The 13187-nt window shown below is 30.8% G+C and overlaps 1 protein-coding gene across 1 annotated transcript; it reads left to right on the forward strand.

Annotated features, from left to right (window-relative positions):
* The first annotated feature begins 9941 nt into the window (after positions 1–9941).
* Positions 9942–11395, forward strand: LOC131021833 (transcription factor MYB92-like). Its single transcript, XM_057951126.1, has 3 exons — positions 9942–10194; positions 10284–10413; positions 10487–11395. The coding sequence occupies exons 1-3, from the start codon at positions 10062–10064 to the stop codon at positions 11100–11102; spliced, it is 879 nt and encodes a 292-aa protein (XP_057807109.1). The 5' UTR covers positions 9942–10061; the 3' UTR covers positions 11103–11395.
* Positions 11396–13187: the final 1792 nt, after the last annotated feature.

The raw sequence follows: 13187 nt of genomic DNA on the forward strand, positions 1-13187 counted from the left end.
TGATGAAAAATAAAGATTTAATTTCGGAATTTAGTTAGATTTTTTGGTAGTTGTGAGATTTTGAAAATTTCCGTGTTGATTTGCTCATATGTTTTGTAATTGTATTGTTTGAAAAATGAATAAAATGTTGATTGAAATTTTGTTCACCAATTATACTTGAATTTATTGGAACAAACTGGAAGTCTTTAATTTTTTTATTGTGCTATTTATAAGGTACGAATGTTACAAAATGATATATTCGTACCATTCATGCTAAGGTCTATCATGCCAGCACCTGGGATGGATGGTGCAAAATGGCATATCCATACCATTCATGCCAAACACTTAGTGCGACAAACATTAAGGCGAATGGTACGAAATGACATATTCGTATCATTCGTCCCAAGTGCTAGCGCGACAGATCTTGACACAAATTGTATGAAATGACATATTTGTACCATTCGTGTTAAGTGGTGATACAAACTGCAACACTATAATCTTTTTATTGGAATAAATTGCTCCATTTTTGTGGGATGACTATTGCGAATATGTCATTTTTAACAACATTTTTCCTATGTGTTGGCACAACAAACCTTAAGACGAATAGCCCGAAATGACCTATTCGTGCCAATATTAGCGTGACAGGCCTTGACACAAATAATGCGAATAAGTCATTTCGTACCATTCATCCCAACAATTGGCACAATAACTCTTGAGACAAATAGTATGAATATGTCATTTTGTACCTCGTCAAACACTTGGCATGATAGACTTTAGGACGAATGATACAAAATGGAATATTCGTACCATTAATCCCAGGGACTAGCTGTGAAAATTTGAAATAACATAAATTAAAAAGGGATAATTGCGTGAAAATACACAAACTTTGCCAAAAATTCATATTTGACGCGAAGTTAGGATTTTACATTTTAATACACCAACTTTCGTTGTTGTCCAAATTTGACACGACTTAATTCTTAAAAATTCAAAAAACAACCCTTTTTTGTAAATAATTATACAAAGACCCACTTATGTTATTATTTGGGACATTTAAACCAAAACAAGACATTTCCTTATGATGTTTTCTTTTAATCTTTGATTTGCGCCTAAAATGGTTTAAGAGAAAACATCATAAGGAAATATCTTGTTTTGGTTTAAATGTCCCAAATTATAACATAAGTGGGTCTTTGTATAATTATTTACAAAAAGGGGTTGTTTTTTGAATTTTTAAGAATTAAGTCGTGTCAAATTTGGACAACAACAAAAGTTGGTGTATTAAAATGTAAAATCCTAACTTCGCGTCAAATATGGATTTTTGACAAAGTTTGTGTATTTAGGTGCAATTTTCCCAGTTAAAAATAATATTTTATTCATCTTCTTCATTTTACAGTAAATCCAACTACAAATATAAGTACAAATCTCACAAAATAATACAAAATAAAGTGCAATCTCGCAAATTTAACTATATGCTAAAACTAAATCTACAAGGATTTGAAACGAATTTGACTGCGCTGGTGAATTCATGTTTTGGGCACGTATTATAGGGAATGCCTGAGATGGGTTTTCTCACCATTCCAAAAGGTATCTATACAAATTATACAATATGACAGTTTTTGTATTATTTGTGTCGCGTATATGTGCGACAGATCTATACACGGACAGAATGGATGGTGCTTACATATACGAATTCATGAACTTTCGATTGATTCTGATTTTTCCTGCAGCGAATTCCTCTTACCAAACTTTTTTTGACTTGTAAAAGAGGTGGCTTACTAATGTTGACTTGGATAGTAAAAACGACGTCATTTGATAGTAAAAATAAAACATTATCGTTTGGTAATAAAACGACATTGTTTTACTCACTGATCCCTAATTTTCTCATAATCTCGTAAAGAAGAACCCTAATTTATAGGTTGCAAACTCAATTTATATCCAAATTAACAAATTCCAGCTTAAACGACAACAAAATGACATTATTTTAATCTATGGGAAAAATCAGACAAATCGTCAAAGTTGTGTATTTTATTTCAAAATTGAAAAAGTATAGGCAAAACCAGAATTCATTGAAAGTTAGTTAGTGTATTTTACGACAAATAACCCTTTAATTTATAAGTCTTGCTGGACGACGATGTTGTCATGCTTGCAATTCCGAGTGCCATGTAAGCTTTAAATTTAGTGAAATCGCAAGTTATGAGAAAAATCAAAATCAATCGAAAGTTCATGTATTTTTACATTAAAATTTGAAAGTAATGGTCAAAATAAAAATTCACCACAAGTTCGTAAAATTTTGGCACTATTTGCCCTTTGAAAAACGTCTTCAGATAAAATAGGCATTTGTAGAATTTTTTTAACTAAATTTACTCTTTTTAAAATATTTTATCATTTTTTTAATTATACCCTTCTAATTGAATTTGTGTACACCTTTTATGTTTTTATATTGTATAAATATTATATATATGAGTGTATTTTTTTTATTAGTATTAACAGGAAAAATACATCACATTTGGTTCATTCTATATACGCGCATGTACATGAATATTAATATTTTTTAAGTTCAAAAGCGATAGTTTTTTTCTGAAAACTTTCTAAAATAATAATTTAATTTTTAGTTCCTATGTAAACAAAATTTATTTTAAAATTTCGAAATCTGTTTAATTATATCCACGTAAGCACCCACCTCTCATGCAAAATATTTCACCTCTCACACAAATGTAAATACACATAAAGTCGAACTTTTTAGTGCATTGGGTGGAAACCCATTTCAGCAAGCAAATCAGTTGTTTGACTGACACTTTCAAAAAATATTATTTATTTTTAATATCATATTAATTAATTAATAAAAAGATTTTGTCTATGACATTAACCCGTCCCTTTAAATTAACTAAACATGATAGTGATAGTATATTGTTGGGGGTGGAGGGGCTACTTCATCCGACAAGGAACCTTAGTCTAAGAAGCAAGATATATATTTATATATAGTATTTTCTTTAATTATAATATTTGAGATGGTTCATGATTACATTTAATTTTAGATGATATATAAGTTTAACATACTTTAGGTCAGTCAACTTGATCTTTTGCATAGCACTTCAATGTTCGAGTCAGTTACACATAAAGAGAAAATCATAAATAAAAGAAAAATAAAGAATAAAATATAACAAGTAACCTCACAGCACGATGCATGATTTAATGTTTTTTTCATAACAATTCCAAGTTATTAATAGTCATTATTCAATGTAATTAGTGTTACGTGTGTGATATGGTGATAATCAAACAGGTTGATCAAAATATATAGTAGATTAACGACATTGGTTCCGGTCGAGTATATGAAAGAGACAACCCACACCATACAGACAAACTTAGACCAAGAGTTCGATCCGAAATACTTCTGCGATTTAAATTTATAAAGTTTTCAATTAAAAATGCAATTTTATCCACAAAATAACGAAGCATGACTTAATTAATAAGACATTTCATTTTCAATTATTAGAATAAGGGTAGGGGCAGGACTAGAAATATGTGTTCTTAAAAGTAGGTCCTTTATTAGTTATTTAAGAAAAATACATAAAAAAAAAAGTTTAGAAATAAAAAATATACTAATTTTGATTGTCAATTTTTTTTTAAAAAAAATTAATACATTCAATTAAAAAAAATATTGCTTCTTTTTGCATGCTTTGAAACAAACTTATCTAAAGCTCCCATTTAAGATCGAAAAAAATTGATTTACATTTTTTTTGTTCTTCTCACCTCATTTTTCGAATTACATGATTAAGATTCGAACACAAACATGAATCAGGAGAAAAGAAAATTTGAATTGAAAAGAAAATGTTAAATATGATTTGGGGCCCATAAATTTTAAAATAAAGATCGAGTAAATTAATGAAATAAAGTAAAAAGAAAAATCTTGGTAAGAGAGAGAGTGAATTTTTTTAAAATAAAGATCGAGTAAATTAATGAAATTTTTTGAAGCGGGACGGAGGGAGTACATGAATTTATATTTTAGTTGCAATTTTCATTTGAGTTTGACTTCCGTCGTAACTAGAGTTTAGTTGACAGTTGAAATTAAGTCAAATATATTAATTTTGCCTTTCTAGAACTCTGAGCTTATAAATATTCATTTTCATCAAAAGTTAGACCAACATCAAGGAACTTTCGATTGTCAACTAAGCTCTAATTTCGCTTGAAGTCAAACTCAAGTGAAAATTGCAACTAAAATATAAGTTCATGTATTTTTGGCTTAATTGAAAGTTCAAGTGAAAATTGTAATTTTTACCAAATTAAAGTTCGTGTACTTTTTGACCATAATTTCAAAATATTATATACTACTCCCTCCGTCCCATTTGTATTGGCCCCTTCAGTGAGAGTAAATGAGCCAATACAAATAGGACGGAGGGAGTATGAATCTAGATATTATAAGATAAAATGAAAATTATTATTAATTCTTTTTAAGGATATATACTCAAGTCTCCATTTGTCTCATATATAACAAGTGTCTATGTTTCGTTTTTGAGTTATCCTATAACAAATGTCTATTTTTAAAAAAAGGAAAATGAGCTTCACTATTTTTTATTTTTTTTACTCTTTAATCATCTCAATCTAAATTTTTATTCATCTCACAAGATAAGATAAAAGTGAGTTCCATCAATTTTTATCTTTACTTTTTAATCATCCTCATCTAAATTTTCACTTTTTATCATTGTACTCTTTAATTATCCCCGTTTAAATTTTCGTACTAAAAAAGAGAGTAGACATTTGAGATAGACTAGGCAACCTATAAAAGGAATAAGAATTGATTTTCCTTTTCTGTGTGTATGTGTGTGTGAAGAAGAGGTCATTTACTTTCAGAAAAAGCATGGAAAAGTGTCTCAATTGTGAAAAAATGCTTAACTAACTTCCGGACTTTCGTGAACTAATTAGGAGTGAAAAACAAGCTAAAGCAGGTAACATTTTTATCTTATTATATTTTGTTTTTAATGTGAGGCTTAATTTCTATTTATATGAATATTTTGGAGGACAAAACTTGTGCCGACAGCAATTTTACGTAAGGGTTGTTTCTCGCGTATGTTTTAAGAAACATGCATGTTTGGCATCACACGAGTTAATATCGCTTGGGTAAAAATCTCAATAACTTATAAATTTAATTATATCAGACATTAATATTTGATTCATTCAAGAAAATACTTTCAATTGGCTTTTAATAATTCTATACTTGTCATTTATCCAAAAAGTTTGTCCTTCTTACTCAAATATTCAATCCATTACTTTTTTTTTTGTATCATCTATTAAATAGTCTTAATTAGCTTAAAGCTAGTAAATTTAAAATTTATTTTAATGAAGAAAATAGTAAATATGGTGTTAACCAAAATATAACCCATTTATTCCGAAAAATTCCTTTTATTTATTTGTTTCCCCCCTTTTGATTCATGGTGGAAATAGGTAAATTTCGTGGAGAGGAATCGCGGGTCCTATACACACACGTCATAGCTAGTTGACTAAATTGATGAATTGATATTGACACTTAAAAATCCAGTTTAGGTTTGAAAGAAGCAGATGATGAAGTAAGATTTGGACTTTCATTAATGAGCCAGCCTCTTTCTCTTAAGTAATTATGTGTTTTCCATTTTAAATTTTATAATTTCATTATGTATTATTGAGAAATTTTATGCTAAATTAATATTTTATATATGTGAACATTTAATTTTATGTGAGTACCATTCACGTTTAATCCATATTAGCATTTTTTTTATTCTAATACTTCGCAAATTATTATTATTATGATCATAATTTTATAAATAACATAAAAATTACAGCTCCATCCATTTGTTCATTTTCTCTTTAATTTTTAATACTTAATAAAAAAATAGATTAAGCGTTGATTTTTATGTAATTTATAAATTAATAATATCAATAATAATTTATGAGATATTAAAATTAAGATGAATGTATAAAATAAAAAGGATAACACTAACTTGAGCTAAACGTGACCGGTGCTCACATAAAATATGAAGCATAATTATAACATTCCTCATGAATTATATATTTCTTGTATAGCTAGTAGTGCAATAGTGATGCTATTATATATAAATATATATAGGTTATAGTGAGAAATATAAGAATTAAGAATCAAATTTAACCATTAATTAAGTTGGATTGGAAGGGCGTGACTAATCTTGAAAAAAAAAAGTGCAATATTAATTCTGATACCTTATCATTATACAAGGTAGTCAGTTGCGTGTATAAAAATACATTATACTTACATAAGTTAATTATAAGAAGTTGTAAATTAGTATATGAGATTCTCGCATGACTAATATGAAATTCACGAAAAATTAGGATTCAATTATTAATTTTAACGCATGGATTAAATGGATCAAAGGGTGATTATTAATTCTTAGCTATCATTGATCTACACTCTCCCATGTCATTGAATAATGATCTAAAATAAGAACATTTTTAAGTGTATAAAATTGGAACAAAATCTTGTCCACTAGATCTTGGTTGATCTTATGGCTTAAAATTTGCCTAATCGGAACATAATTCGTAACAAAAGAACTTCAAATTCGTGCATAGATATAATTCGTAACAAAAGTACTTTCAATTCGTAATAAAAAAAACGTATGAATTGCAAGGGAAACAATTACGAATTTCGGATCTCCATATAATTTGATCAGGGTCATTAATTCACTACAATCTAATGGACATGATTTGTTCCTCATTATACACTTAAAAGTGTTTTGATGGTAGCTCACCCCTATATATATATATATTGTGAAATAGTTTGAATGAAATGTTACACCATGTAATAAAAATGATTAATTAATTTGAACATCCGGAAATTGCATCGGCCGGTGCATACTCGTAGTTAATTTGATTTGATTTTATAATTAATATTCTGTATAAGTAATAATGTTAAACGGGATTTTTTTTTTTTTTTTTAAAGTACTTATGGATTGCATGATGATTGTCTTGGAAGATGCATAACACAATTGCATTATATTGTGTGATTTATAACACATAATTATGTATAGTGATTTAGAAAAGATGCATCCCACACACAAGTAGTGTGTGTGCGGAAAGGTGGTGAAAGTAATATTAGAAAGTTTGCTGCACCAACTTCTTCTCTAACCCTTCCTCTCATCTCTCCTGCTCAATTAATTATACAAATGGGAAAGTGGTCACCACCTCTTAATGTCAACATCTCTTACTGTGCTTTTCACTTCTGTGGAGAAGCAAAGTTTTTCGATGATATCTAGGCCATATATATGCACCACACATTAATTAATTACGACGTATATATACATATACTAACTACTTACAACGTGTGTGCATACTTACTAGCTACACAATAACATATATCTATACGTTACTACTTAATTTCCCAAGTCTTTTAGAAATTGGGAGAAATTAATGGAAGTTTAGTTTCAGAGAGTTGTCTCTGTTGGCATACGTAATCAATAATCCGTATGATAATAATTTATATATACAAATAAATTGGACGTTCGAGTCATTAGTTATAAGGGGAAATGAGGAATTAATCCATATTATATGATAATGATTTATATACTAAGGACGTGTTTATTTGCATGATTGAGTAATTTTATCCTTACGAGTAGGATTTTTCCAACCACCATTTCAATGTGATATGAATCAAGCAAAACAATCTTAAATGATATAAATAATCAATGGCCTTGACATATCTCAAAATTTCAATCCCCATTTGAGTAAACAATAGATTAGTCATACCATTTTTTATCTATTAAGACTAACTGTTCAAAGTAAATGCTCTCTAATAAATCTAATGTTCGAGTAATTAATTATAGGGAGAAATAAGGAACTATTATTAATTATTTTAGCAAAAAGAAAAATTATATACTAATATTTTTTTGCACTATTTCTATTTATCACACTTGGCTGATAGAAAGGAATGGCTGCAACGATCAAAATCTGGAGGTCCGCCAATAGTATAGAGATGAATATAGGAACACATTTGAATCATTAATCTTTCCTCAATTTATCCAATGTGTGGAGTCAAATTTACCACACATGGAAAGTACTACCCCCCATGTGAGTTGTATATATATATTTTTTAAAATTTGTTTATAAATTATTCTCTCAAGATCAAGGGCAAGGGCAAGTGATAGCTTGAGCACATCAAATATGTCTATATATACGTTCATGTGTATGTGGATATATAGGAGTACATTTTATTTATTCTAGTCAAATTGCAAGCAATGATACCCTAAGTTATGCATCTATTTTGTTTCTTCTGCTAAACTTATTTTAATTAATCATATATAAAGGGAAATAATAAACAAAGCGAGGCACATAACTATCAGAAATGGACCCATAAACGTTGGAAATTTTATATATGATGCACGTATGTGTGTGTACGCGTATGCATTTATTTTTGTAAGGGTTCCATTGGTTTTTCTTTTTTATATACAACCGCATTTAATTGATGAATGAATAAATGCAGTACCTGAGGTTGAGGTCGAATCTTGGAGAGGAAGCAAACATTTCATTTTTTTTCGAATCCATTAAAGTTAACAGTGAATGTATTAATTTTATAAGAAAATTCATTATGTATACTTTCTCACGAAAAATATATTTCTTGCTATAACCACACATTCATGGTTAATAGTGTTTTGTGTCCCCAACTTTCAGCATCTTTCATAAAATGTCCTCAACTTTCATGTTCTCTTCAAAACCCTTCAATTTTAAGCTTTTTCCATAAAATGTATGACGATCCAAATTCTGGTGATGAAAAGATAATTCATCGCACCAGAGTCTTAGGTGAGTCTTTTTTTCCAACTCGCCATATGAAACAACGTCTTTTTTATGCTAAGTGAAAATAAATGAAAATTTAACAATCTCTCCATCTCTCATCATCGTTAATCAACGCAAAAAACTCTCCTTCCAAAATAAGTCGATCTCTTATCCAAAATCGGTGAAAGTCGATGTTCTACCACTGCTTCTTCTGTTGTTAGCCTTGCTCCATCATCACCAAAGTGAAATTAATAGCATAAAAAATTGGTGGGTTGAATCTCACAATGCAAATTTAGAAGTAAGATTCATATGGCAACTGTGGTAAGTGGCGGTCTCTTGGTCGGAGTTAGAAGGAAGATGGTTGCAGATTTTGAAAGTGATGTAGATGAGATTTTGTAGAAAGAGATGAATGACGTAGTTTTAATGTTTAATTAGGTGGTAATTTTTTTTTAAAAGTTAAATTTTACGTGAGTCTTGATGAAATGAATCGTCTTTTCATTACTAAATTTTACTATATAGCGAAACATTTTATAAACAATACTGAAAACAAAGAATTTTTAAGAAATTAAGAATGAAATTAGAAACATTGTATGAAAAATATTCATGTCGGGACATACTTCACCCATATATTTACATAAAACCTGACGTGAATTTATGAAAAAAGAAATCACCATGCAAAATATGCAATCAGTGACGACGATTGCGTGCATGGAGTGTGTTGTTCTGACCAGATGGTAGCCGCCACCTGTTCCTCATATTGACTTCTTCCTTTCAACCTTTTCTACTCTATTTTCTTATCATTGTTGATTTTGAAACAACACTAACTCCCAAATTTGCCCCTATTCCTTTTTTGGTTTACTTTGTCTTTCCAAAAAATTTGTTCTTTTTCCTCCATGGTTTTTGTTGCCTTCTTTTTTATTATATACTAAAATTTAGGGACAAGGTACAAAAACGTCCTCCACATTTGTATCGATACGCAAATATTCTCTAGTGTATTTTGGTGCAAAAAAAGCTAATTAAACCTCAAATAAATATTGCAGTCACAGCTGTTTAATTTAAATCGATTTTTCCCCTATAATTAATTAATATATAAAAAGGGTAGTGATAATTGATGAAGTGGCAGAATCATGTGGGCCTCCCTCCTACAGAAGCTATGTCCCATATCATAGGACATGCTAGAAGAAGACAAACGAGGGGAGACAATAGTTGCACTAATATATATATATATATATAGTAGTTATTTGGTAGGATTAATTGTAAGAAGCAATCGAAAGCAGAATCAAGTATAGTTTAGAGAGAGAAAGGAGAGGGCCGAGATGGGAAGATCTCCGATTTCTGATGATAGTGGTGTGAAAAAAGGCCCCTGGACTCCTGAGGAAGACGATATCCTCACCAAATACATCCAAAAACATGGCCACGGCAGCTGGAGAGCCCTCCCAAGACTTGCTGGTACGTATATACATAACTTTAACTCCTCATTTTTCTTTCATATATATTGAATAATATTATAAGTAATATGTTTGTTATGGTATTTGCAGGCCTAAACAGATGTGGAAAGAGCTGCAGGCTTCGTTGGACCAACTATCTAAGACCAGATATCAAGAGAGGCAAATTCTCCCAAGACGAAGAGCAAACCATCCTCAACCTCCACGCCATTCTCGGCAACAAGTAATTAATCTCTCTCTCTCTCTTCTACACAATTACAAGTATGTATGTTATATTAAGTTATTGCAAAATGAAGGTGGTCTGCAATAGCGACGCACCTTCCGGGAAGAACAGACAACGAGATAAAGAATTTCTGGAACACGCATCTGAAGAAGAAGCTGATCCAGATGGGGTTCGACCCGATGACCCACCAGCCCCGCACCGACTTATTCGCGACGCTTCCTCAACTCCTGGCCCTCGCCAACCTCATCGAGAACCCCTCTTCCTGGGAGGATCAGGCCATCCGTATCCAATCCCAAGCCCTACAAATGGCTCGCCTCAATCAATGCCTCAACCATCTCCTTCACCCCTCAATCCCAATCCCTAATTTCCACACCGCCGCCGCTCTTTCTGACGTCGACGCCGCCATTTTCGCCCACCTCGACGCTCCGCCCGCGCACTTCGCGCATCTGCCGGACTTGCAGGCGGCGCCATGCAGTGGGGTTATGCCTCAGGGCTCGGACTTCGCCGGAGTGCTCCCGCAAGGGGAAAATTCGCCGCCGTCTTCTTCGCCCTGGCTGCAGCAGACTCTGTCGCCATCGAGCTCCATTATTAATAACACTGTGGATGCCTGCAGTGCGTCGAGCTACGGCGGCGCCGCTCAAATGTGGTCGGAACTTCTTGATGATCCTATTTTCCATGACATTCCATAGTACATAATTTTTTTATATAAATATAATAAGTATATGACAAAAGAGTGGAGTTTTTTTTTTTTTTTTTTTGGTGGGGGGGGGGGGGGGGGGGGTTGGGGTTACGTACTTCGCTTTGTGCCAGTTTTTCTTCGTCTTCTTTTCCTTCTCTTTTTTCTGTTTCTGATTTTGTGAATAGGAAAGAATTAACATCTTATGTGTATAAAACATTGATTTCTACAGAAGCTATACACACCTTCTCTGTTAGGAGTATCAGTGTATTAATTCTAAATTTCTAATTATATTCTGGTTTCCCCGTATTTATATTATTTTTAATTTTGAATGAGCTCATAATTAAAATAGTCATCTTAAGATGGTAAAAATAAAAATTAACTAGACACCGGCATATAGTAAAAGATAAAAATAGCAATTCTAACTATTTTACCTCTTAATTAATTCACTATCAAATAGCTTAATTGTGAATTGTGCTTTACATTTTTTTTTTACTTGGGGGAGTTGGGGAGGGGGAGCAGTGGGGTTTGAACCCGGGACCTCACTGTTCACACACAGGAGATCGCACCGCTTGGTGTCCCCTTGGGGACAGAATTGTGCTTTACATAAATAGGCCATAATTCACAATGAATAATAAGTTAATTTGATCATGAATTGTCTTATTTAAAGAGAAATTTACAATCAAATTTATATTTGGTCGTGAATTTAGTGTCGATGAATTTGCTAATTAAGGGCAAAATAACATTTTAAGCCAAAAGGCATGATTTTTTATTTATTTTTTAATCTGTAAAATATAAAAGTGACTATTTTGATATATTAATTGATACTTTACTTTTTCGTATTCTGATGTTTATGCGTGAAAATCATTAATTAACTATAGGGGTAATAGTAATGATCCGAACTATGATGTTGCTTTTTATATTATTATGTAAATATAAATATATAATGTTTTGTTACCGATTGCCATCGATCGGACTTTTGTTAATGGCGGCCTTCCGGACAGAGAATTCCATAAAAAAATTATGATTTGCATGAAATATGCTAGGAATATTCTGGTCTAGATAGGGTAATTGCAAATGATTGATTAGTGAGTTATATATATATATATATATATATATATATATATATATATATAGAGAGAGAGAGAGAGAGAGAGAGAGAGAGAGAGAGAGAGAGAGAGAGCAATCATGCAGGTTATTTGGAGCGAGCGAGGCAGAAGAAATAGAGTTTTATTCAGCTAGGTAGGGAAGTCAGCGGCCCATGAAGTTGGCTGCATGCAAGCAATTTCTAACAAACTGATGCACGTTAATTTAGTAAAATAATTATCCAAGGAAAATCAAGATTGATTTTTAAACCAAATTATGCTTTTTTACGATATAATAATATTTTATCTACGATTATCTTTTGATACATAAAATAATATTTTTTTTATAATTACTTCATTCGTCCTTAAATTCAAAAATAATCTCTTTTTTTCATTTTGGTAAGTCTACCGAAAATAATCTCTTTTCATTTAAAAATAAACACTACACCTCAACATATTATCATCAATATATCAACTACTTATTTACAAATATATGTTGAGACCATTTCTCCACTCACAATATACTAGCATGTAACTATCAAATTTCGATGAAAAATCAATTTTTTCTTATTTATGATTAAAAATTATAAAAATAACATCATGCCTATGTGAGAGTCTGGTCATCTGGAATCGTTGGTTGCTCCACCATCCAAACTCGTGTGTCTAAAATACATACGGTATTTATCTTAAATATAATTAAAAAATAATTTTATTACTCGTTCCAGTCTTAAACACGTATAATAATACCCACTAATTACCTAAATTCGTTTAATTATATAATTTTTAAATATTTGTTATAATAATTGGATATAGTTCGGAATAACAACTCGAATATTACAAAATAAACAATAAAATTCTCAATGGAACCACGCCCTATATATATATATATATATATATATATATATATATATATATATATATATATATATTAAATTCTCATCTGAACAATGCTTATTTCATATCGACGTTCAGTTCTCCATATATACAGTGCATATTTCTATCAAAGTAATTGA

This window comes from Salvia miltiorrhiza, chromosome 4 (assembly GCF_028751815.1).
Source record: "Salvia miltiorrhiza cultivar Shanhuang (shh) chromosome 4, IMPLAD_Smil_shh, whole genome shotgun sequence".
NCBI lineage: Eukaryota > Viridiplantae > Streptophyta > Magnoliopsida > Lamiales > Lamiaceae > Salvia > Salvia miltiorrhiza.

Coding starts and splice junctions, on each gene's coding strand:
- LOC131021833 (XM_057951126.1), top strand. CDS start 10,062: ATGGGAAGATCTCCGATTTCTGATGATAGTGGTGTGAAAAAAGGCCCC. Junction 10,195..10,283: donor AGCCCTCCCAAGACTTGCTG/GTACGTATATAC, acceptor TGGTATTTGCAG/GCCTAAACAGATGTGGAAAG. Junction 10,414..10,486: donor CACGCCATTCTCGGCAACAA/GTAATTAATCTC, acceptor TGCAAAATGAAG/GTGGTCTGCAATAGCGACGC.